Source organism: Argopecten irradians, chromosome 7 (genome assembly GCF_041381155.1).
Source record: "Argopecten irradians isolate NY chromosome 7, Ai_NY, whole genome shotgun sequence".
NCBI lineage: Eukaryota > Metazoa > Mollusca > Bivalvia > Pectinida > Pectinidae > Argopecten > Argopecten irradians.
This window is the reverse complement of record NC_091140.1, coordinates 38,982,928-39,010,581: the sequence shown is the minus strand read 5'-3', so window position 1 is coordinate 39,010,581 and position 27,654 is coordinate 38,982,928. Positions and strand designations below refer to the sequence as shown.

At 33.8% G+C, this 27,654-nt stretch overlaps 2 protein-coding genes across 2 annotated transcripts; one reads left to right on the top strand and one right to left on the bottom strand.

Annotated features, from left to right (window-relative positions):
- Positions 1 to 2,057: 2,057 nt before the first annotated feature.
- On the bottom strand, positions 2,058 to 5,770 carry LOC138328399 (uncharacterized). Its single transcript, XM_069275190.1, has one exon. It carries the CDS (start codon positions 5,474 to 5,476, stop codon positions 4,493 to 4,495), a length of 984 nt encoding a protein of 327 aa, XP_069131291.1. The 5' UTR covers positions 5,477 to 5,770; the 3' UTR covers positions 2,058 to 4,492.
- A 1,451-nt stretch (positions 5,771 to 7,221) lies between these two features.
- Positions 7,222 to 25,453, top strand: LOC138327207 (uncharacterized). The gene is made up of 10 exons (XM_069273187.1): positions 7,222 to 7,248; positions 7,574 to 7,645; positions 15,397 to 16,762; positions 17,397 to 17,594; positions 18,055 to 18,261; positions 18,907 to 19,089; positions 19,986 to 20,347; positions 20,809 to 20,899; positions 22,445 to 22,524; positions 25,305 to 25,453. The coding sequence occupies exons 1-10, from the start codon at positions 7,222 to 7,224 to the stop codon at positions 25,332 to 25,334; spliced, it is 2,616 nt and encodes an 871-aa protein (XP_069129288.1). The 3' UTR covers positions 25,335 to 25,453.
- Positions 25,454 to 27,654: the final 2,201 nt, after the last annotated feature.

The window sequence follows — 27,654 nt, the reverse complement described above, 5'->3', positions numbered from 1 at the left end:
ACTTGCCGTCAATAGAATTTGTCACATCCGCAGTGCAGGAAAATGTTTTCGTGAAAATACAACTATACGTTAATTTTAACGACTATATTACTTGCAATATTTACTTATTTTCGGACTAACGGGCCTTCGGACTATTGGGCCTTCGGACTATAGGACCTTCGGACTAACGGGCCTTCGGACTATTAGGCCGTAGGGATATAAGGGTGTCACCCTATATATATGCGTAAGCTTATGTCATCTTTGGGGTTCCAGTATATCAACAATGCACATTTATTATTTTGAAACAAAACAATTAATTCATAAACCAATATAATAAGTAACACATTTAATTTAGTGTCGTATTTTATTTAACACATCATGTCTTCACAGCAGTTATCAAGTTTGTTGCGGCAAGAAGCAAAGATAATTGGATCTGCCGATCGAAGAATAAAAGAATTTACGAGATCAAACAGTTGTTTATTACAGTTGATAAACAAAGTAATAAATTGACTTTAATTATATTGTACATTTCATGGTGTCCAGACTTATGTGTTGCTAGTCAATATATTGCGTGAAAAAATAATAAAAAGTCTTCGATCACGTCACAGAAAAATACAGCAAAATGTCTCGTGATTTTAGACGGCTTTTTCTCAGAATGAGGCTTGCCGCATCTGTACACATTTTCGCAGTCGCCGTCACATATTTGTGTGTGTGTTTCCCCCCTTCTCTAATTAAATACATATTCCTCAGATTTGAGTGAATTATCTCCCCTGATAACTGTGTATTCTGGTATATAACCCTTCACAAAGCCAGTATACTGTTTCCAGTTTTATAAAAGAATGTTTTTGCATTTACATGTTTACTTTATGTTTTACCATCCTACCCAATTTGTTCTAAAATAACATTCTCCTTTTTTTCTCTCTCTCTTCTTCTTCTCCTTTTTCCCCTTTCTTTTCTTATCTTTCTATCTATCATAATTTCTCTCTTTCCTATAATCAATACATAGTACTGTTACACATCATATTGACCAAATTACAAACTGTAATTAAAGCAAATGAAAACAAAGATTTTTTTCTTTTCTTTTCTTCAATGTTTGCTGTTTTAATATATACATGTTTATCGTACCCTTACAAAATGACATCACTTATATACTGTATATACACTGTATATATCTGTAACAGATATGCATTTGGTGAAAATAATTACAATAACACTTCAGCTTTATGCAACCTTCTCAATTAAGAAAGTAATGCAAGTTTTGAAATTTAGAAAGTATTCTGCGGGAATGTAAGTGCAAAGTGATATGTAATTGTGAATTTAAGTGTATGGATGAATAAAAAATAGATATTTACTAAGTAAGAAAGTGCTATATGTTGATGTAAATGTATGGATAGATAAAATCTTATACTTAATAAATAAGAAAATGTGGGTATGTGAATGCAAGTTTTATGACTAGGAAAGAATCTAAGCAAGTAAGAAGAGTGTTTTGGGTATATATATTGATAATCTATACAGCATGAGAAAAAGCTATGCACGAGTGTAAGGGTACATGTATGATTACACACGTGAGAAAGAGTAAATATATATGAAGTATGTATGATGATTATTGATCACAGCTATCTTGTGTACATTACATGTATTGATGAAAAAACTGAATAAAATGTAAATTATAAAAAAAGAGTAATTTCTATAAAAAAAAGTATTTTCATTTAGATTGTCAACAATTACTTCAGTGAAATTCAGTTTAAGATTTAAATAAGCACACACCATAAACTTCATTTCATGAAAAAAATATGGTTATGCTCTAGAAAAAAATTGGTATAGTCATTATATGTCTCTAATTTATCAAACTTTAAAAAATATTTGTAAATTATTGGTTTTGATAAGATACGCATGCATTAAAGATGCTCCACCGCTGACAAATGGTGTTTTTTCACTATCAAAAACAGGAACAGACGATTTAGTATTTTCTTCTATTACAAAAGTTACTTACTTTACACCATTACCACCATTGAAAAGTTTGAGCTTCTAATTTTCTTTCAAGTTAAAAATATGAAAAATAATTAATTGCATCCCGAAAAAATTCCGTGGCACTATATTGTATATGAAATGAAGTACTGATTGCGCATGCACCAAAGGCGAAATAAATTATTTTATATTATTTTTTGTGTTAATTAGGCACATATATACACGATTAAACACCGATTATTGTTCGAATCATGAATATCATTTATGCTCTGTCGGCGGTGGAGCATCTTTAAAATATGATATGATTAAGATTCTAATAGCCGACAAAACTAATTTATCAAATATACTAATTTGCAAATTCATCTTAACCAAAATATATCAAACTGGTTTTTCCCACACGTACATGTACATACTCAGCATGCTATTTTATGTTTCTTATGGGTTTTTTTTATAGAAATGTAATGTATATGTCATGTCAAGTTTATGTTGATGTCCCATGTATTTGTTATTGTGTTATATGCAAAAAATGGAACACAAAAAATATGATATACATCTATATATACATGTATATTACATTTTTCATAAAATTTTAATTTTGAAACAAAAATACAGTACATGTATTATGTACCGGTCAGCTAGGATACAGAGTTACTGTTCTTGATCGTCATGATCATAGATGAAAAATATTTCAAAGATTATATAGGATAGATAACCACGTAACCCCCCATATATACATCTTTTCGTATCTGTAGCAGTGTGCAGCCAAGCGTGAAGGTGGGATACATTGATCATGACCACATCAAAACAATAAGCAGTGATCTAGGTTTGGCTGTTCTATTGTTTAGAGGATTAAGTGTCATTTTATTACGAAATCTTATCGTTTGGTTGTTTGTGCAAATTAAATGAAAAAATCCAGAGTTGTTTAAAACATAAATGAAAGTGTAATACATGTACGTAATATTCTGTACTAGGTAAATGTACTTATATAATTTGTAACACATCGTTTTTTTCAATGTAGATTATCATGTCAAAATAAAATTGCTGAGTGAATCTGCTATAATATATATTGAAACCACTGAAGCTTACAATTTTCGTTACTGTAAAGGGAATTTTAGAACTATCAACCCATTTCAAATGATTCGACTGAAATAAGTCTTCCCATCTTCTCCTCCCGGTAGGAGTTATGCTATTTTTTCATTACATTGTACAGATCAATATGAAATATTTAATGTTAGTAGGCATAAAATTTGACATATTTCAGAGCCAGCTTAATTCAGTTGTTCTCTGATAGCAGATAATAAAACCGTGATATTCCACAAAATCAGTACTAATCTGATAGATTTGTATAAATTCATCAAAACAGTAAAAAGTAAGCGTGTCACTATCCTTCAATAAATCATACACTACAATTATGTTTTTCTTGAACCAAGCCTTATAAAAACAGTTTTGCCACCAAAGTCAAATTTCAAAGTAAATTATCATGTCAAAGTAAAATTTCTGAGTGAATTTGCGATCCGAATTTTGGACCTATCCTTGCTGCAATTTTTTTTACAACTTTCAATGTTTAAGAAGATATTTACATATTGTAGTTAGAAAAGGACACTGATGACAATATCTGTCATTTAGTTAACCCGTGCCGTTTCCGTTTGTTATGATATATGTTGTGAGGTACTACAAACTTGATAAACATAGAGAAACAATATTTACATTTTTTGACAAAAATCATCCTTCGTGGCATTTACATGTCGTTTAGTTATTGAACTCATGTTATTATTTAGTTTTATAGTTAATAGATATACATTCATGTACTTGAAACTTGATACAACATATACCGGTAAACAGCTGATAGCTAGAGATTTTTTTCTCTATCTTTCCCCTCTCTCAGGATCGACTTAAATATATAATTACCAAAATTTGAAAATTAGTGTTCTGGACTCGCCTTAGAAAATCCTATATTAATTTCTATCTATTACAAGGAATATAGCATATACTTAGATATATGCATGTACAAAATTGTTTATTGATAAATGTATGTTGACTATTGAATGTAAAGCAGAATATAACAGAAATTAAAAAAAAACTATACATTACTTCAAATGAGGTTTCAACAGTATATTTAGACCAAAATTTACATTCAATCTTTAGTTAGAAGTTTTTGAAGCATGCCAAAAGCTTAAGGCTTCCCTAATATAACATTCTTAAGATAGAGACCTGTAAAAATGCCTCAGCCCCAATTTTATATGTTGGTTGCAAAACTACACTATTATTACTTCAACAGCAACTGCCTCTCTGGAAGGGCTTTAACTCATTTACCCCTTAAATTTCACAATGGACTGCTCTGATCATTGATTTAGAAGAGTCCAACTCTGTCTTCAGGGGTGAATGAGTTGTTGAGCTTTCCATAATCAATGGTTGTCACAAACTTAAAGTTGACTACAAAATTACCCTGATCACAGAATACTAAATGCAATAAATATTTAGATCGGGTTTTTTTTTATCGTAGTTCCGTTGATGTATTGCTGAATTAGATCTAGAGTAAGCTGTTTTATATTGTAACATCCCGTCTGGTCCACGTTTCCCAATTGAACTTGTAGCTGTAGCTAAGTCTATGAGTCCTCTGTAAAAGTTCCTGAATTCTACAATAACGATTAACAGGATCTACAAGGTACGCTAGCTTTGTATGCGTGGCGAACTGGATATGTTTAAAATTATTGACGAGTGAATTTGCAATAATGGATTCCAGAACATCGTACTCGCATCCTTCGCAGTTTATAGTCATGAGGTCAACATCAAAACAACCAACTCCCAGTTTTGTCAGAAAAACTGTGGTGTTTACGACTTTAAGAGAAGAATTACCGTCCGTTGTCTTCGCCAGGAAAGGTGATGTTGCGTCACCATGGTGGCCCTCGATGCTTACCATAAACACTTCATTCTTCTTACTCAACCCGATGTTATAGGTTAGAACATTAGGTCTGTTCTTAAATTTCACAACAAGATTTCGATAAAGATGCTCCAACGGTTCCAGTACAACATAATTCTTTGGGTTATAATGTTTAATTAAGTACTCTGCGTCTTCCCCAACATTGCCACCGACATCAAGAACGAGACTCTGATTGGTCAAATATTTATGATGATGGTGGCGGACATATTGGTTGTCTCCGTACCAGAATAAATCGTGAGCTGCCTTGCAGTCTTTTTCATAATTCTTTACACAATGATCCGCTCGACTCTGTTCTTCACTTGTGAGAAGCGTCTCACGTAACGAAACCTTTTTCATACAATCTTGAGGTGTTGCACCGTTAAACGGAAGAAATTCCACTTTCACCAAACCAGATAATTTTAACGGCTTTGGATCCTCTATGCTGATATATGTCGGGGACTGTTTCGGACAACTGGATCTATGCAATATGAGAATTAGAATTAGGAATAAGCAGAGGATAATAACAGTTCGGAACAAATGACTAGGATTTTGTATGATGCTTTTGATGAACATGGTTGGCCTCTGACTGAATGATGATGTTGAAGCCATGTTGGATACGATTTGATGATAAAGTCTGCGACTTGACCATATAAGGCTGAAGTACCTGAATTAGAGAATTAAAATAATGCAAAATAATTAGAATAAATACCATATTTTCTAAATATGGAAAACAAATAACATTGGTCTAAATGTTAGGAATCGAAGGAAACTGAAGACCAAGATTAAATCAATTCGCAATATAATGACCCTTAAACCTTGTGTATTTGTTAAACTACACACTGAGATAATGGAGTGTAAGACAATCAGACAATTATTGAGAGCAATTTCTGAAATATCCCTTGAAGAAATGAGGAAAAAAATCTCTCCAACATTTGAACAAGAAAGCCCAAATGATCGCTCATCTGAATACAGGTTCAGCGTTTCATTCCCTCAAAAATGTACATCACATGTGTAGTGTTTTCGACATACTAAAACAATTACAAGAAATGGTTGCCAGCATTTGGGCAAAGCAATTCATATGGTGTTTTAACTATTGACTGTTTCCAAAAACTTGAACACCGAGTGGATATGCTAGTACCTACCGGTATTACAACCTCCATATGACCATGTATTTAGCCAATGTGAATACCGATTGTGGAAAATCAGAGCATACATGTATAAATTAAATGTTATTTAATATCCGCTGTTTTTCATTTACATTCTCATGGAGAAGGTGTTTACATTAATATTGGATATTTAAATTGTCCAATATAACAATAACAATATCCTGAATTGAAATTAAAATGTTGAAGGCTTTTGAAAGCAATCAACATTGCAGTCATGTACAAAACAATATGGGATATTAATTTGAAAACACTGGTAGAATATATATAATTCATAATTCTAGGTTATCGTTTAGAATTCACCAGTAGACTAGAATAATTCATTCCTCATTCTACTTCTAGGCCATTTGAATACTACCCTGGAACCAGTTTCAAAAACAAATTGTGTGCACATTTATATCCTGCTAGCGACACCAATGGTCGTCTTATAATGAAATGAAATGTGATACTTGTTTTGTAAAGTTGTATTATTCTTTGGTTCCATAGTTTCTTGACTGTTGTGGTGTGTAGATTTGTCGTTTAAATGATGAATAACTTCTACTGTTCTGTCGACATTTTATTATTTTACATTTACTATTTACAAGAACAGTATATATAGTCGCTGAGTGGCCAAAAAGGGGACCACACACAAGGTGTGTGCTCCAGTCTAGCTCCCTCTCTATCTATGCCCGGTCTAGCTGTCTCCATGATATATCACTGGTCAGCTTTATTAATAATAGTTAGCACATGTACAACAAGATCGATATTTCGAGCGTAGGTAGGTTTACACATCAGTATTTGGCCATGATATCTACTAAGCAACAGCCCACACAATGTATCCATTCCGTGTTATACAAAACTTATCAGGGATTATGATTTGACCAACATGTGTGCAGATAACAGACCGTATACATGTACTTACACGAGTAGCTTTAGTCTGACACTGGCCGAATAGCTTTTTTATGAATTCAAATGAAACTTATTATATTATAGTCTTATGTTTCTGGACGTTATCATAATTACTGCTCGTAATTAGTTGACTATCAATGTGATAGATAGCCAAAAAATGCTATGAATCGAGAAACATGTAAATGTTTGGTGGTTTAACCTTATTTTTAGGCCTTCGTCTTCAATATCATTTTTCTTAGGTTGTTATTGCCTTTAAAATACTTTTTAATGGAATGGTATGGACCTTTCAATTTTTTAAAGCTAATGAGACTGGACATTATTATGTTGCAGGTATCCGGTTTCACTGTTCTGTAAAACAAATTCCCTCGTATCGATAAAATCAGAACCACATACATGTATATACACGTACATTCATAGAAGATACAGCCGTGTGCCAAAAGTCTTCGTAATTTTTTTTTACCTATATAATCTATGTATTTTTTACATTTTTTTCTTAGATTTTTGCTGATCTCATCTAGGCGCGGATTTTAATCAAATTTGGCATACTTGTAGAAAATTATCTACACTTTCAGCTCATAATGTTTACACAATTTTCCTTTGTGCACTTTTTGAGAAAACCGTATTTCATAATCACGCAAAACTTTATCGTTGCCAGGATCATTTGACTCCTACTGATGCCGTCCCGTCTCCTACATCAGCACAAAGCAAGTCTCCCGTGGAAGTCAAGGTATGTGTTTGAAATTAGTATGTATAATTTTACCATTTGTACCTACCCTGTTAACATTCGAGGTTGATTATTTATTTATAGTTTACTTTTCTTTCGCATGTAATTTACTATTATATCGCTAATTTCGCGATCAGAGTAAATTTGCGAAATTTAAACTTCGCACACTTGCTTTTGAATGGAAATCGCAAAATTTCGAAATTTAGTAATCATGGAAGAAAGTTGGTTAACATTATTCATGTTTAAAAAAAAATTAAAAAAAAAAATTAAGAAAGAAAAAAAAGTCTGAAACAAATATTATACTTAGTAATAATTTTATTTTTCACTTGTTCTGTATTGCATTGATGGTATTTTTGCTGAAGTTTAATATTAGCGGGTTTCATAGAAATAAAAACACCCTCGAAATATTATTAATATATATTAGTTTACTTCCTTACGAAGTCTTACGGTCATAGAAGACAATATTAGGCAAATTGTTGGTCTTTTGGCAGACTGTGGTATATTTTACTGTCACAATGCGCATGTATGAAAGGGCGAAATAGCCGGTGTATATGACCGTGTAGTTCAGTAAGATATCACTTTAAATTTTCACATTGTTACATTAATCTAGAATGCAAACGCCATACAAGGATTTATATGTTGGTATGAATTTAAGCCACCTTCATTCAAATCAAACAGGGAATGACATTTTTAAATGACATTTTCTATTGATAGGATATTAAGAAATATCGAATACCAACAATGAGTAAAAACGAGATAATATAACGTCACGTAACGCAGTGCGTTGAATTCTAGACCTCCTAAACAACGAAAATTAATTTACTGTCCAATTTCAGACTTCCCATGTTTCCTCCAGAACAAACAGATGTTAAATTTTCATCAGTCTTGACAAGCTAGTTTTAAGAAAACTCACAATTTCCCAAATTGACAAATTTATGTTAATAGTTATTATAAATATATAATAACTGTACATTTCATCTTTTATTCATGATAATTTTGGCTTCTAAATTAATGAGTTTTTATTTTTATTTCTTCGTGAATTTTATAATATGCTACATTCAGTCAGCTCGCAGTGACAATATTAAATATTACAAATGGATAGATTTTCAGAGCAAATATTATTAACCATGGCTGCTTATTGTAAATGCACTGTCTCCTATCATCTGTCTTTCCTGTTTAAAGTGTAGGAAGGCAGCATTGGTGGAATTTTCTAGAACACTCCCTGTCAGAGCGAAAGCAAACAAAATAATTTTCCATCCTAACTTTACGGCAAGAGGTTTTAGTAAAATCTGGATATATTTATTAAAATATAAACTTTACATGTGTTTAATCAATTAAATCACACTAACTATGTCAGTGTCAAATATATATATATATATGTATAATGTCAGTATTACTATAAGAAAATACTTTTTGCGCAAAGTCATGTCCATACATAAAATTAAACAAAAATCCTACCGATGATATTTTTTTCTGTATTTAAAAGATCATGAAACAAAAATTCCAGTTAAAATATTTCAATAATATGTATGGATGGTATCAGAGCCAGTGCTCCACATAAATATATACACACATTATACTGCGGTGGAGAACTGCACATGAAGTGCAATCATTCAATTATTCACGCAAGCCACATTTAAAAGATTATAGGTACAAGAGCACGTTGAGGTCGCTGTCTCAAAGGCTTTACCTGTGAACCAAGAATATGTAACATGCATAACTGGACACGTCATTTCTCGCATAACTGACCAGTTTAGGATTTATCAACGGTGCACAGTATGTCACGCTCTGACAAGCGTATCTGACATATATAGGTAGATAAGTGTTTAGTTATAGACCATGTCATATGAAGTACTGTTTGATTAATTTATTCGCAGGTTTTCCTGCACGGTTAACATTCTGGAGCAAACTACGGTGTCTAGTTATCCCTTGCCTGTGATTTAATTATATAAGGATAAAACGTAGGCATTGCTAGACCAGGTCGTGCTGCCTCCATTGTCAATGATTGCAGTCTATGTACATGGGATAGTTGTTGTTGTTGTCTTGTTATGATATAAATAAAATATAAATAAGTAGGTAATGATAATAGAATTATTGATGATACTTTGATGTTGTTACATACGTCACAGAGATATGATATAAACAACCCTTTGTAACTAACTAGGATTATCTGTTCGATTCTGTTTATATACAAGGAGTGTTTTAACTTTCCGTTTGATGTCATTAGTTGATGAGTGACATCTTTTACGATGTTTTTGTTGTTGTTTTAATTTGAACAGAATTTACCGTGTTATGTCATTTCCTTAGGCCTTATATGATCAAGTATGAAGATTGCCTGTTGAAAATCGCACTAATCAATCAATCAATCAATCAATGTGATCTGACAGCTTAATCCTAAAATGCATTACGTCATTCATGTAGCGATGCACTTGAGTATGATGAATAGTATGTTACAGCTGAATATAAAAGCTGACATGATCTACACATATATATTCTAAATATATGTTTATCTTTCTTTTAGATAGAAAATCAGACAAGAAAAGGGACGAATAGATATTGTATATCATAGGAAAACCAGTAAAATGATAGAGTATTGTCAACATGTGACAGTTATTTATGGTAGATGAGTGACATGGGAATACTTGTTTCTCTTCCTATAGCAATATTTATAGAAAGCCTACGAAAACAATCACAGGCCGGTAACTTATTGTGTACTGGTAAACTGCAGTATGCGTATTTACATTCAATTTCAAAAAAAAATATTGAAAAAGTCAATAGACAGCAGGCATTAAGATATTTGCATCTTTGTAAAGGAAAAAGACGTAATCAATTCTAAAATAAATATCTCCATTGAGTCTCATTTGACAAGTTAGTTGACATGCGATAAGTTTTGTCAGACATCCTTTTTATAATAATTATATATACTGGAAGTTAAGCGAAGAAACCTATTTCATATTGAAGATAGCAGAGCATTTATTTCGCTCCTCGTTATAAGCTGTTTTTGTGTATATTTTAGACGAAACAGACATGTGAATTAATCACGACTATTTTAGTGAGAATTAATTACATATTGAAAGATGACATATTTAAAATATTTTTTGACAACTGACAACATATTTATTTCACAACGCTGGTTCATAGATCTGTGAAGTTATGGACGCACATAACAATACAGCTGTTGTTCCTATTATGTCAATCAATTTCTGCAGTGTACTGTACATGTACGCCCAGCAGTCAATGTGTATTTCCCGAAATGTCTACCTGTAAATGGTAGCTATACCAATCATGTCATGACGTACTTGTACGTTTTAAAAGAAAACGCAAATTTACATTGCATTGTATTAACCCACAGAAATCCTTGCGAAATGGAATAATAATTTTTATGCGAGTCTAGCCTTAATATTTATTTATTTATTTAGTTATTTTTTATTGATTAATTAATTAGTTTTCATTTATCAATTTCATGTAGATATATTAAAAGTCTTATTAAAACATGTAGTAATTATCGTGTTCAATTAAAGATCTTGGTAATTCCGTTCCCGGTACAATTATACTACTGAACGACTATAGGAAGACTTCCTATCATGTCGTCCTAAGTACGCATCAGTTACATTACCTATCGCTTGAGGGGAATATTTTGCGTGATATTCAGACCTGATGTAGGTGATGATTTACAGTTGTTACGATCACAGATGAGTTTAAGTATTTAGTACATACGTAATAGATACATAAATGTATATCAATGTATATTGTAAATCAGGAAACTTAAATCAGTAATGTTTGATTAAGAACCAAAAGCTAATTGTTTATTACGAAGTGTGGTAATAGAGGAAACCGGAGAACCCGGAAAACAGGCGTTAAATAACAGGTGTTTAACAAGTATCGAAGTACAGTGGATAGTTAAAAAGAATTTCTACAAAATCGTCTATTTGTTCGTAGTTATAGTGCAATGGCATACATAGGATATGATTGTAGTTAAATGTTTATTAAAGCCGGGTAATAAATGGCAAATACCATGCTGTCTTAAATTAATTAAAGCAACGCATATTTCAAATATGCATTTAATAATAATGAATTGAAATATTAAAGATTTCATAACAATATTGCGATTTGTGAAATGTATTGTACAATATAAAAACTATACATTATGTATGGCACTAGCGATCTCGCGTCTAAGTGATAATGTCATTGTTAAGGGTTCAAAGCGGGGTTGCGTTTCCTGGATATAAATGGTAATGTGGAATAACATTATTTCATTTTTATTGTTTTATAACTAGATTATTAGCGTACATAACTACCTGTGTAAAATAAATACTAATGATTAATTCAAAATATCTCATGAATAAGGTCAACATATCGTCCATCGCCATTTTAATTAATACAATGGATACTCCCATTTCTAACAGACACAATCCTAAAACAATCACTTGGTCCGGATCCCAATGGGTCGTATAGGACTGTTATATATTCAGGTTTACAGGTAATAAGCAAATATGTCGTTTATCACTCAAGGCAATGAATTTGGACACAATACAGCGTAAAATAGTATATTTATAGAATTTGCCAGCTGTTTTCTATTTTGTTTCCTGGGAACAATAAGTGATATCAAGTATCAAAATTAAAATGTTTACTAAAATATAAAAAATATTACTTTACAAATAGTTAAATAATTTATAAAAAAAACTCACTTTCTATATCATTTCATAGGATATTCAATATCCTTCACATGCAATACACGTAAAAAGGATTTAAATTCGTGGTGAAGATAAAAAAACGATATTCTTTTTGGATTAAAGAATGAGACTTCGACCTAAATCAAGAAAATTACATGAACCTTGCAGTGTATCTGAAAGAATATAAATGAGTTATTCAGTAAAACGTTAGCGACCTCATCAAAATGTCAAAAAATACATAATCGTCGCAAAATATCTATGCGGTAGAGTGATGCATTATATTTCCTTAGGATTATAAGTGTTGTTTTGTATATTTACGGTAATGATTTATGCCTTCATTGTTTCTCGTCGCTTCCTCGTAATAATCCGTTTGACAGGCTGTTAGTTCCTACACAGGATAGGTGCTGGATGCCTTGTCAAACCGAGACAAACACACGAGAGGGACAAAGGTCACGTAAATGAATGTCAAGTGTCATTTAGGCATTAATAAACTAATAAACATGGCGGAAGTCTAAATAAAACAGATAATCTTCTCATTTGTTTTAAAGAACGATTGAGAATATTCGTGTTAATGATTCCTAATGAGACGAGTGTCAATATTTAATAATCTACAAAGGAGTAATGATGTACAAATCATCTTAAAATGATACAGGTATCACAGAATAGACATAATGATCAATGGGAAAAACATTCCTTTTTTCTATTCTGGGCGGTGTAATTAGCAGCTATTCTAGCTACTCTGGAAGACGTTCTACGCTTGTAATTCTCGGGTGAAAATGGTCATCCCTAGTAATCTGTTAATGAAAAGCATTTATTACAACCATGAACTATGTTATACTTTGATATTCATAGTATATAATGTAACAAACAATAAAATAATTGATCTAAAACCTGTTGATGTGTGAATAATACAAACAAAATTCCATATATAATATACCATGTCATTTATGGTGTAATATGCTAAAGCAGTAATAGTTAATGATATTACTTTATAAGATTATTACTTCATTGTTTTCTTTTATTAGAATATTTTCTATATTTGTTTTGTGTTATGTGACCCTCGGGCGACAGGTCACTTCATTGATATTAATGATGGACATATTGTATATCTTTATCTTTCTTGTATGTAATGTAAACAGGCATTACATTTCCTGGTTCTGCGTTGATTTTTGCCTTCATAATAGGTTCACTGATAATTTAGACTTTGAAACGCCTATTTAAAGTTATATGTGCCATATTTTTCACACACACGAATCAAGATGAACTTTTAATATGTTATTCATCACCAAATGCTATAAACATTTTTGGAAATTACAGTACTTTCAACGCATAGGTTTTAATTTTACATGCACAAATAAGAGATAAAAATGATTTTTGACAGTACTGCCAAAAATCATTATATGTACATATACATCTATAATGAAGTGAAATGAGTACCTATGGTCAGACCATTGAGTCAAATTGTGGTCTACAATTTCATTACACATTTTTACAGTGCTATTAGTAATTGTTAAGTGATTTATGTAGATATGTTTCCATCTTACTATACATAAGGCGTAAAAACAAGAATTGTATAGTATATAATTTCCGTGTTGTAACTACCGTTTATAAGGCATATGAAACCATTTGAATGATTTTCACTGCTTCATTCACCCAGCCTCCCAGTTTTTAAAATGAATTAACGAAGAAAAAATCACACGTCGAAATGTTAGCTCAGGTACAGCACATAAAACTTTAAACTTTAGTAATGATTTTCCATAGAAATAGGGGTCGCGGTGGCCGAGTGATTAAGATGTCCCGACATATTACCACAAGCCCTCCACCTCTGGGATGCGGGTTCGAATCCCATGTGGGGCAGTTGCCAGGTACTGACCGATGATCGGTGGTTTTTCTCCGGATACTCCGGCTTTCCTCCACCAACAAACCTGGCACGTCCTTATATGACCCTGGCTGTTAATAGGACGTAAAACTAAAACAAACCATAGAAATATATTTCCATTTTCAATTGGATCTTAAAATCGTCATTTCCCTCACTTTTTCCTAGAGTAGCGTGACTTTTTGCGACTTTTAAACACAACATGAATTTTAAAGCGGCAAATACCGACAGAATACAATAAGTATAAAACATGAAAGTTTTAAAGGTGAAGCATACAACGAAACATCTAAAATCTCTGCAATCACAGTACCGCTAAAATTTGCATATACATTTAGGAACCTTGTATGATAACTTTTAATAATGGTTAATAACAAAATATCGCAGGTCAAACTGTTAGCGATTTTCACTTTAAACGAATCGAAATTATAAGACTAGGTGTAAACACATGAGCTTAAGTGAGTGTCATTTGTAGCTTAAAATGCGAGTGTGGAACAAATTCCATACCAACAGCCGCAAACCACGTGACTTGTTCCTACAACAATGATATACGCTTGTATAATTAGCCTAAGATAAGATAAACGTGTATTTGCCGAGCCGACACATGCAAATAAGCTTTAGTTATATTTTCATCAGCAAACCTGCACCAATCAGTATTCAAAAGTCACAATTTCATAAAAGCATACCGTATATTCAGATCAATTTCTTTGTATGAGGAATAACTTTAATACACAAAAATATCATAACTTACCTACTTGTCATATCGCGTACTTTATTCTCGTGACTAAAGAAATATTGCGCAAAAACGCAAACTTTCTATCAAATGCTATTTTACAACAATATTTTGAATACATATCCCGCATGTCGAGTATTAATTTTAAAATATACGATATATCATTATATTCAAGATATTTGCGGTGGTTTTAATTGAATGGAATTAAGTTCATGTGGTTCATTCAGTGTTAAATAATCCACAAAATTAAAAATGCAAATAGGTCGGGTTAAAGCAATTTTTATCATTATGATGCATACTAAAGGGTTCATAGTCAATAAATCATCCAATTGATCAACCGTTTGATTTGCATTTATGTTTATTGAGTCGCACTTATTGATGTCTAGATTTACGACATTTTAATTTACATATTACATGCATATGTATAGAAATGAATATTCACATGAATGAATTATATCCTCTTGCATATTTATAGGGAACAGAAGCGTCGGATAACGGGTATAACTCTGTGCCAGTAGCAAACCTCATTAGCGAAAGCCTTCAAAAGAACATCACAGATGTTCAGCAACAGCTTGGTGACATCTTCTATCCGTCCCCAGAAGAACCAACGACTGAGTTGCCTTTGACCTATTCTACAACCACATCTACTTACCAGCTACCAGGTGAAAGTAGTACCACCACACTGCCTCCAGAGGACAAAACTCCTCCAGAACCAGCAGTAACCGCACCACCTGTAACGCCAGCACCAACAAACGGCAGGATCAAAACATTGTTTGGTCCACGGAATTCTCCATATCAGGGAATTATCATAGATTCGTCATTCACGATGACCTTTCCGAGGGATTCCTCAACGCCAACATCCCTTCCGTCTGCTCCGAAGGGATCCAATAGTGCATCCCAAAAATTTGAAACAAGCTCAAATGTGCAAAATCCGCCGTCTCTTTTCGATGCCCAATTACCAACTCGACAATCTGAATCAAATTTCGATGTTCAGAAGCAGTCGCAGAGATCTGCATCCACTTACAACGGCAAAGCAAAAACGCAAGAACGCAATTCTAACTCACAAATACGTACGCATGATTTCCAATCGAGTTTCAATACCCGTAAAACCTCACGCAAGACTTCAAGTAGTACTGCACGTTCTCGTTCAGGTTTTTACTCCCAGCAAGGAGCCAAGACATCGAAGTCAAATAAACCAAAGCCTAGTAATTCGATAAAAACTTTATTTGAAGTTCCTTACCTGTTCGATTATATGAAAAGTCCATTTCCTAATGAAGATGCTGGGGTAAAACATAGATTCTTAAAGCCGAAAACCGCTCAAGGCGCTGATAAGCCATTCGAGACAGCCGGGAGTTTACCAGTACCTGTAGCCACCGTAACAGCAGCCTCCATCGCTCGTACTGTTAAAGATGCCAAGCCCTCTACGCCAGCATCAAATAGGAAATATGATCCTGCAACTGGGAAAACGCGTTCAAATCCGAAAAGGAAAACTAAAAAGAAAACCATGAATGTGGCCACTGCAAACGGCAAACCTAAAATTGATAAAGTCGTGCCAACTGCTGGTAGTGGCATTAAGACTGTTACAGAACGTCGGGGAATCCCTATCAATGCAAACTTCATGGAACACCTGCCGTTCTTTGTCGGAGCAGTGGACTCCAAATTGTTTCAGGGAATGCAACTGTTAGGAGGAGGTGGTGTAGGTCCTGGTCAAAGTCAGGTATCTGCCAGGAAGACAAATTCACGAAGCACTACTACACCGGTAGCCGTCGCTAGATCGACAAGGTCAACATCATTACCAACAACGAAAGCCTCACCGAAAAAGCTGGAATATGACCTGAAAGGTATGTTTACACTTGAGATGAACCATGTTGATAGTTTGCATTGCATGTATATATTCTAAATCGTATCCATAATTTTGAAGGCATACCTAAAACATTCACATGCATTTAGTTTTGATTGAAATAAGAAGCTGTGCTTTTCTATCCATAGTCCAAATGTCCTTTTCCTCTATTACAAAAATATATCTAAATCGACCTCACTTCCGCGTGTTCTCTATCTTTGGCAGTGAGAGTCAGTGAGGTCTTACTATAAAAGTATGCAACAAGACACGCCATCTTTATACCGCAGCATCCCTAAATACACACCCTTTCACCACAAACACTCACACCACCTACAGCGTAAGCCGTTTTTAACTATTGGTAGGGTGTTAAGCTGAAAACGCGAAGATTTGCAGGGTACTTGATATAGTTTAACATATATTCAGTATAAATTACGAACACATGAAAGTTTAACCTTCAGATTAAAAATGCAATATATAAAATGAATTACTCAGCAGTGATACCGAAGTTCTTGAATGTTTTGTATAAAATGCGGTGAAATTCAAATATATATTAGAAACTTATCATAAAACACAATTCAATAGTCATGCATCTAACTTTCATATCTCTGTTATAATTTCATCTTTGTGCTTTCCAGTTTTGTGTATGCAGTTTTTGAGATGGAACACAAACAACCACATGTACATTCCACATCCGGGCGACTGTTCTAAGATCATACAATGTACACCAGAAGGAAATGAAATGCATGCTGCAGCACGCCATTGTCCTCTGGGATTATTCTGGGACCCAAACACTCAACGATGTAGTGACCCTGGTGATGTTACATGTTTTGACGGTAATTGACCTTCGTGTTTGTCAACTCAGATCATATTGATGCGAATAATGTAATGTGCAGTACGGTATATTGTAAAATCGTGGCTTATGGACAATTTCTCTGGGAATATATTTTTTTTCGTCCTATTTTTAAGTCGCGGCATCTTTATCGATCCAATAGCAATTTTCATAATCTACAATATCCCTGCTAACAAAAATGTATTTATCATGTAAATGACAATGTTGTATTCAGCGTTGGTAGAATCAGACATAATGACCGTTGATATATCCCATATGGCAATGATTTTATGATAATTATAAATACGCGGTAACAAGTGGTTTGGGACAAGTTCATACTTGATGAATTTTAATCATGAATTATTTTGGTATTCTGTAAATGGTAGTGTTTCCAAATTTCAACAAATTTATTCCAAGTGGTAAAGTTTCCCTATATGGTTAACAGTGGTTTCCATAATTTGCAGATCCATGCCAGAAGGGGTACTATAATTATACCAGCCACGGTGGATGCGGTACCTACTATAGCTGTTTAGGTGGCGTGTCCGTCCCCACGTGTTGCCCTAGTGGATACAGATTCGTCCAGACAACGAAGGACTCTGGAAACTGTATCTGGGACACGTCCTGTTCGGAGCCGTGTGAAACTCTCCAGTCTTCCAGACTGAGAAAGACAGGTATAATTTGCGGTCATGTTAATTGGCGTTTTATTGTTCTTGATTATCGGTATTTAATTTATGCATGTCACATAATTATGAGTTCTTAATTGACACGAAAGAGGTGCTAAAATTAGCGCTGCGTTGACATTTTCATTCTACGAGAAAATGATTAGATGATGAGGAGACAAATATTACTTGCATTAAATATTCAGTATGTCAAAACAGGAAAATGTTCATAAATTAATTGTAACTATGATTGTATCACAAGATTTATATTATATATTTAATTGTCCTATTCACAAATACTTCTTTAAATGAAGCTGTTTGCACTTCAACCAACACCGTGTACAATAGTTCAAGTATAGAGCACCTTGATTCAATGGGTTATCATAGGGTCCCTTTCATCTAACACTTTCTGTTGATATGAATTAAGGTGGGTGTATATCAGGCCCGTGGAGTAACAGTTCATTCTGTCTTAGCTACATTGTACCACCACTGCATTAATATTACCTGTTTAATAGCCCACTTTTTTCTGGGTTCTGAATGGTTATTTTCAACACGATTTAACCTGTGTATATTGAACACTTGCCTACAAAGATATTTTCCCCTTTACTGGTCTTTACAGGTGTACCTGTCGTTAAGATTTATATGACGTTTGTTTAGGTGCATGTCCTGCGTTAGAGGTGGAGGCTAGGACAGACGCCTACTGGATATTACAGAGGGGATCGTTGATATTAAAAACCTGCCCAGAGGGTTCCGTGTACAACCATAAGGAATGCAAGTGCAAAAGTACCACCGCACCAACCATGCCTTCCCGTCCTAGTTCCGCGAGAGATTCTACTCAAAGTAAGATCAAACAGAAATACTCAAGGATGTAAAGTGTGATTATCGTCTGATAATATATCTCCTCATTTGTCATAAATACCTAATGATAAAATCATAAACATTAATTCATACAAATGAAAGCTTACGCACATTGAGGTCGCATGCGTGAGCATTTAACAGAATAAAGAAATGTCAGTTCACAATTTTAATTCACGGTATTATAAACAACAGAATGATAACAATACAAGCGAAATTAACGTTGATGCAGAATTCACACATCTTTGTTAAGTATTAGAAGCATATTATGAATAATTACATCACAAAATTTCAGAAACGTGCGGTAGAGGATAGAATCTTCTATGCATATTTGGGTGTATTTTCAAATCTTTCTGTTTCATCTGAGTCTCTTATGAATCACGTAGTTAAGATGAATTATAATAAGTTTTTGACTCATCTCATCATGGGTTATTAGAATATGGTGGTCATTTTAGATATTAATATAGTCATTATTCTTTTCACACATGCGGAAAACGATTTCTTAATACCTGTATCTATACTGGAAATTTAAGAAAATAGTTTTCCGGTTTCTTGCAAAGGGAAACAACTCTTTCGCAACTCATTAAGTAAAATATTAATTTATTCCATTTTTTTCCTTTTCCTTCTCTTCTGCCACTATCCTATTCTGAGTTAATTACATCGGGTAATAAATGTCTACAAAATTAAGATTTATATGGTTTTTTTCGCACTCTATGTGAATAATTAAAAAAGAGACGTCTAAAGAAAAAAAGATATATCAAATACGACATGTTCCGGTTACATAAATCATTTATATTTCCGGTACCACATATAACTATATAATTTTATAAATATGTTTGTTTTGGAGTAGATAAAATCATTATTTTATTTTAAAATTTTAGAATGCAGTCCTGAATTCAAACTTACGTTTGACGGAGGAATAGTTAAGGATGTTTCTGGTGGAGGATTGGCCTTCAGTCAAGTGAATGTAGCGGGCACTGACAACAATACTGCCATATTCAGGGAAAACGGCTACATATCTCTGTGGGGCTTCCAGAACAGATACCTTGGCCGCACGTTCTCAATCAGAATGAGGCTGCGTGCGGACAAGGGAAGCTGTAGATCAAGTGCGCGGAGTATCGTCAGTAACTGTGGACCTGATGGGCCAACGAGTGTGGAGATAGCGTGTGACAATAACAATGTGGCCTTCAAGGCAAATACTGATAATAGAAAGGTCCCAACAGTTGTACGGAGGACGATTAAGGTAGGAATTATTTAATTGTTCAACTAATTATTTTTTATTGGTTCGTGGATTTAAATAATTTTCTTACCAAATTTCTAATCTCCCTCGTGTACAATTTACAAAGCATTCGTGATATCATAGAGCATTTCTGTGATGTAAAACATACCGGTATGTCTTAAAACTATTAAATGGTGTGAATTATTTGATGATTTAGAAGCAATTTATTTCAAAAAAATGTTGTGGTTATTATTTTCTTACTCACAAAGTAGATTTTCATTAGCTTAATAATTCTGATAAAACGCTGGTATATATACTACCAAGAAATCAAGACGGTGTCTTCGAGGTCATGAATTCAGTTACAATTGCGATGCAATATATTATAACTAATACAGTTATAACAAGTGAATAAGTATGCATGCACAACGCATGGATATTTGTGAAAACAAAAATGCAGTCATCCTTGGTATCTTTGTTTATTTTAGGACAACGAGTGGACGGATATCATATATACATACAAGGGTAACAAATTCAGCGGAAGTGTAAACGAAAGAAAATTCTCCAAATCACTTACAGGTAACGCCCTTTTATAAACGATAGATAATTCTCCAAATTACGTATAGGTAACGCCATTTTATAAACGATAGATAATTCTCCAAATCACTTACAGGTAACGCCCTTTTATAAACGATAGAAAATTCTCCAAATCACGTATAGGTAACGCCATTTTATAAACGATAGAAAATTCCCCAAATCACTTACAGGTAACGCCCTTTTATAAACGATAGAAAATTCCCCAAATCACTTACAGGTAACGCCCTTTAATAAACGATAGCAAAGTCTCTAAATCACTTACTAGTGAAAGCTCTGCAATTTTGCTATAATTTTACCATTGACTGACCAACCACACATTTTTATCAAAGGTAGTTAGAAACAGCTGATTTCTTCTTAGAATTTTCGCACGTGCATTGGTTTGATTGACTTATTTCTGCTAAAAATGTGTAAGGCTATTTTAAATATTTTAATATTTTGTACTTTTTTAAATTGCATTATCAACAGAAGATATGGCCAATACATATTTCAAGGTAGAAACTTTATATCTTGATTTTGTCTCGGGAATGCATTGATTTTGTCTCGGGAATGAATTGATTTTGTCTCGGGAACGAATTGATTTTGTCTCCTGAATGAAAGACAAAATGGCTCGTTTTAATAATCGCCACTTTTGTCAATCTAGGTCACGCCGTCATTCATCTTAAATCAAACGAATATGAATTATCCATTTATCTCAATTGGTAGTACATTTTGAAATTATTGGCGTTTTTCACTCCATATTAATCAGTTTGAAAGTACGGGTGTAGTCACACTCCATTATCTACGCTTTGTCTTAGGTATCATTAAGCATACTCTCCTAGTAGGAAGAGTTGATCATCTTAAACTCGTTGTAGATACATGTATATGTACTGCTAAAAGTTGAGTTAATGAAGTTATGTGCTACACAAATTGATATATTTCCCGAACGAAATATCTGATTCGGAAAGATTTTTTTTATTATCGATAATTTATATACATGTTTGTCACTCAGTCTTACAATGCGAGTTTTTCGTAAAGCTTATAATATCATTATTTACACTGTCTTAAAAATGTATATCTGAAGTCAGAATTTAATTTCTATAAGGTTGGTGTTAAAGTATGCCGCCGGCAACAATTTGTTCCTGATGATCGGAGCAAATTACGAAGAAGATGTGTTAAACTTATTTAGAAATTATGCGATTTCTACTGCTCATTAATCATAATTTTATGGTAAATTTGAGTGACATGTATACGAGTCACTATTTACAACGTCCTGTCCGTAAAGAAAAGCAAATCGCAAGGCACAGGTGTGGAAAACACAATGTCTTATTGTTTTAGAAATAGATATTTTCTTATCCACTCGATTTTAACACATAACTGGCGAATTTCAATAAAATTATAAAACGTTACATAAAAATGATGAGTTTTCAAAATGCATGTGTACAAAATAATCCTCTAATGATTGAATGAAATCCAATATGAAATCGACATTAGTATCACTCATGTTTTAAAACATTGAGAAATGAATATGTGATTGATTTATATCTACAGGAAATCTCGTATCCAGAAATAATCCTCTCATAATTGGAAAGTGTCCAAAATCACCAGGATTCATCGGTGAAATCGATCAGGTAATCTTCATGTAAATTTATTTATTATCTATTACTGTGATGGGTAACTACATATTCTACTGATGCTTCATCGTGATATGTTGTGTACTAGTTCCGCACATTTGGCTTCAATAGTTCAATGTCTTACCAGTCTTGTGAGTAAATAAATTTAAGTAGCTAGTAAGTAAAAAGTACGTATCCATGTAGAGTTAAATATATGAAAAAATAAAACCCAACGACCTTCGCTATTTCTTCATTTTCCTGAAGAGCCATTAAAAAGGGCGAAAACACTAAAGGAAGGTCGTTGAATTTTATTTTGTATCCTGTAAATATCTGATTCTCTGAAATTAAATTTATTTATCAATCAACTTTCAATGAGGAGTATAAGAATGCGAAACTTATGAATGATAAAAATATTCGATATTTAAGTTTAATTGTGTAAAAAAAACTCACCATTTGATCCACAAAATATATCTGATTTTCATTTGCCCCTCAATAATTGTTTCCTTTATGTGCCTACATGAGGTGACATACATCTTGTTTATCCTCTCCTGTCAGTATTCAAGAGATCCCTACTGTATTCCAAAATAGATTTTTTTCGTGTTACTTATAAAGCATTTAATAATTGTTAATAGATACTTAAACTAAACACAGATATACATGAGTTACTATGACTTGTTTCCATTTCTTCTTCAAAATTTGTTATCATGTGTTTGAAAAAATCCTCTTATATATAAAGATCATTTTATTTCATGTATGTTTGTTTTCTCTTTGCCTTTTGGGATTGTTATGCAATTTCAAAATCGTTTTATTGTGTAATGGGCGTGTTTGTCTGACGCCGTGTTATTTCAACATTTTACCTCTCCTCTCTTCACACAGTGACCTGGTATCTCTGTTTCCTCCAGTACATTAACAAGTTGTTTCTAATGTCTTGGTGACCCATCAGTTCCTGTTCAGTTTAGGTTTTTAGTGAAACTTGCTATGATTTTTCCTAGTTGTGGTATATATACAATGTATTGACTTATGTAGATTTGACATTTCGTTATTTTCTGTAGCCCGAGATACTCAGGCCCTGACACCAAACTTAGATATAATGACATATATATGTCTGGTGTAGGGCCAGAGCACAGTGCTTTATCAAAAGGTGGAACTCGCCGACACCGTTTAGTATCGGGTCAGATCATTTTCAATTCAGACTGACCTCTGAGAAGGCCCACTTGCATTGGTCTTTTCCACAAATGAATAATTTATCTACCCAAATATAGCAATCCTTCGAGATTATAGGCGATTTGCAGACTATGAGAAAATGGCGACGACGAGGCGGATTCAATGTTTCGTAAAGAAAACTACTATATTGACATAATATAAAATGCATGCATGATAAATTGGATTGATATGGGTAGATAAATTATTCATTTGTTGAAAAAGACCAAGTTGAGTGACGCTTCTCGGTGGTAATGTTTTACAAGCAGTCTTAATCGGAGATGACCTAACCCGATACCAAATGGCGCCGGCGAGTTCCACCTTTTGGTAAAGCACTGCGCTCAGGCCCTACACCAGACATCTATCTGTCATAATGTCTAAATCTGGTGTCAGGGCAAGAGTATCTCGGGCTATATTTTCTGGAGCTTTCATTTTCCTGCACATTTAGTGATTCGCAATTTGGCATAGTTTAACCGTTTGCAAGTTTTAGTTGATTTTAATGTCTCCTGTTTCCCCCTAGAATTGCTGTCTCGTAGTTTTCCTTAGCTTTGCCGTCTCGAGATTTTCCATAGTTTTGACATTTCGTGCATTTTGTAGCATTGGTGTCTTAAATCGTCGGAGACCCACTGGTGATCGGGCTGTGCACTATACGTTCAACTTATCATAATAAGTGTAGCGTATACGTAGTGTAGTGCGGTCACTCGTGGGTCTCCGACGATGTGGTGTCTCGTAATATTTCTTAGTTTTGGCATCTCGTAATTTTTAGTAGCATTGGTGTGTCATGGTATTCACTAGTTATAGCGTTTTGTGATTTTTCTCTGGCTTAAATGTCTCCTTATTTTCTGCAGATTATTTTGGATGATTTTCTGAATGTTGAAACCATGAAAGTCAGAAAAATAAAAATCGCCTTCAGTCCCTAATGATCACTAGTATTTGGTTGTTTCCATAAATTCCTTATTAGTAATGCACCTATTTACATATGAACTTAGCTGTAATTATAGAATGATTAGCATTTCCTGTTTTAATTATGATCTTTATATAGTAAATCTGTTTACACTGTCTGGCATCCTGAGCCAGCGTTACGAAGCTTGTGTCAGTTTAACTCGATAGAATTTCTATTTTGATATGATTGATGTAAAATATCAATGCCTTCTGAGTGATACAAGACACGGTGGCTAGATCTCAGGCGGAGATGAATTTATTATCAAAACCGGTTTAAAAATAGTCACCAAGTGAAGATTATAAATTTTGATATTTATCACTTTTAGTCGCCTTTTATTGAAATTTAAGCTGTTTTATTTTCGAAGGTTCGTTCCATCGTCGCTTGCGTTGTTGTTTTCTCTATCTCAAATTTTAAGTTATAAATATTTATTGTTCATCTTCGTCGTCCATGTCCCTGTCATCGTCGCTCTTATTACTAGTGGTGTCATCGTTGTAGAAATTAGTATTGACGCTGTAGATGTGTCATCGACGTTGTCGTCATTGAAGTTGTTGCTATAATGATGTTTCATCGTCGTAGATACTAGTATTATGCTGTAGATGTGCCATCGACGTCATCGTCATTGATGTAAATTTATGCTTTTCTCTTTCTGTTACAGTTGGAAATCTATACACACTGCGTGCCGTAACCTGAAATCAGCATGGTATCACTTTCGTCTCATCAAATTTAAATCATTTTTGTGGCGTTTTGTATTTTTGTTTGTTTATTGACATTATTAAACATAAAAAAATAATTTAAAAAAAAACATATATGTTGTTTCGCTTATCACTTGATCCCATTCAATTTATATACTGAGCGCCGATGAAAACGCAACACTGTTATGATATGCAAAATCTAATGGTAACAAAAATTTTACAGAAAAAATCTTTATTTCATTAAAAAGATATACATTTCGAGAGTCGTTTCCTACCAGTGAGTAAGTCAAAGATTGTCCGTGAATGGGGATGAGACTAACGTTTCAACGTTACCCCCCCCCCCCCCCCAAATTCATTTTCACACTTTCCATATCTGATGAGCCAACCTCGATGCCTCCGGGTTCACGTCAGGCGATTTTGACGTCGACGTTGTGTCAACATGTTCCCACGGAAGGGTCTACAGGCTTTCAAACCGGCGCTACGTCAACGTCGGCGGACAGTAGAAACCGAAATCCGTCTTCCATTGATACCTATCGTTGTTCTGGCCGTTTGGGAGGAAGTTTGGAAGCGTTCACGGCGATGGGTGACCAGGATGTAACGGTCCTGTCGATCCGACGTCACTCGTTGCCTCCCAGGGCGCGATCTATTAATTAAATTACCAAGTTTCGGTTATTTTACCTATTTTGGACGTACCAGTGTATTTATTCAGAGAACCCGATTGAACGTACTGCTGATGAAGTCTCATAATAGTAGAAGACGAACATCTCATTCTACGCGCAATTTCACGCCGCGGAAGTCCGCCTGCCAATATACCTCTAACTTCGTGACGCTGGGTATCCGTAAGTCGTGGCATCGTTTTCCATACTAAACGGCGTTTTCAAAAACAGTCTTCCTATCCACAAGGACTGTACACGTGTAATGGGCAGACCAAGCGTGCATTGTTACCGAGTGCACGTGCAGATAGTCCCTTTTTTAACAATCGACCGCTTCACGGCCCGAGAGCAAGTTAGTCATGCGAATCATTATTGTATACATAGGTTATTTGCTCAAAGTTTTATATTATTAATTTGTTTGATATGAACAAAAAATTCAATTAAAAATATTCAATTAAAAAGTGTTGCGTTTTCATCGGCGCTCAGTATACATTAGATTGCTTGTTTCATATTATAGTGAGTCCTTACAATTTTATCTAATGTTTATTGCCAATTACATATCTTATTGATGAGCAAAACAGGAACTTGTGTAACCTCAAAGATTCTCAACAACAAAATTCAAAACCACAAAAACCAATACACACGCGATCATTAATAAAGTTCATGCTTCGCGGCATATAGAGGACGCATATTACATATCTGTGGCTACATACTTAGTATTGACAGAGTGATTGATAGCCCTATTCTTCAAAATCACATACAAAAAAAAATGTGGTTTACACTATTCAATTCTATTTTCATACCAATTAATGGAGTATGTAAAAAGTATATGAAAGAAAAGAATAGTTATTGTGACATTGACAATCGGGGATTCATAATTCAAAGACAGATGTTTGACTTTAATAGCTCATGAACGATGAATAAGAAGCAGAATTATTGGTTATTGTATCATAAACCAAAGTCAAATTATATATATAGCATTGATTAAATACGTTTTATTTCATATTTTTTTAAATCAAAAGTTATAAACTTTGATACGTTCGTTTTTATTTCTGTTAATATCCCCAATTTATCAAAATATTGTCAATATTTAACATTTAATTTATGTTAAACAATGACAATACCAGTAGATGGGAATTATTGAAGATTATACTTCCTCGATTATAAATGCATAATTAATAAAAACACAAACCGATATGTAAATTTAGAGTGGAAAAAATGATCACTTACGCTCTCTACTCCCCTTGTATGTGTCATAGCAAAATTGAACGCTCAATGTGTGTGAAATAAGATGAGCAGGTAATTCGATCCATTAGTGTCCATTAAAAGAATCGAATAACGGTGCATTGTATAGCTTTGAAGATAATCGTCTCTCTCTCTAAATATTCAAAGAAAGGCTTAACATGCCTGTGATTGGTTAGTGTTTTTTCCTCCTGAACTGTTTTGTTACATATCAAAGGGATGTAGAGATCGTAAGTGATCGTAACCCCTATAAATCGAGAATGAATCCCCAACTAAACGACAGTGTATTGTTAATAAATTACATTGGAACAATAATATAAGACTCTTTCATATGTGGATATGAAGGATAGGGATATTCTACCCGAGGGTCACAAAATGTTGTAAAACCACAGGCTTGCCGAGGGTTTTACAGCATTTT

Bases quoted from the DNA above. Each gene is read 5' to 3' on its own strand.
- LOC138328399 (XM_069275190.1), bottom strand. From the start codon at position 5,476: ATGGCTTCAACATCATCATTCAGTCAGAGGCCAACCATGTTCATCAAA.
- LOC138327207 (XM_069273187.1), top strand. From the start codon at position 7,222: ATGAGACTGGACATTATTATGTTGCAG. The intron at 16,763-17,396 runs GTATGTTTACAC...TGTGCTTTCCAG, and splicing joins GCTGGAATATGACCTGAAAG to TTTTGTGTATGCAGTTTTTG. The intron at 18,262-18,906 runs GTATAATTTGCG...ACGTTTGTTTAG, and splicing joins TTCCAGACTGAGAAAGACAG to GTGCATGTCCTGCGTTAGAG.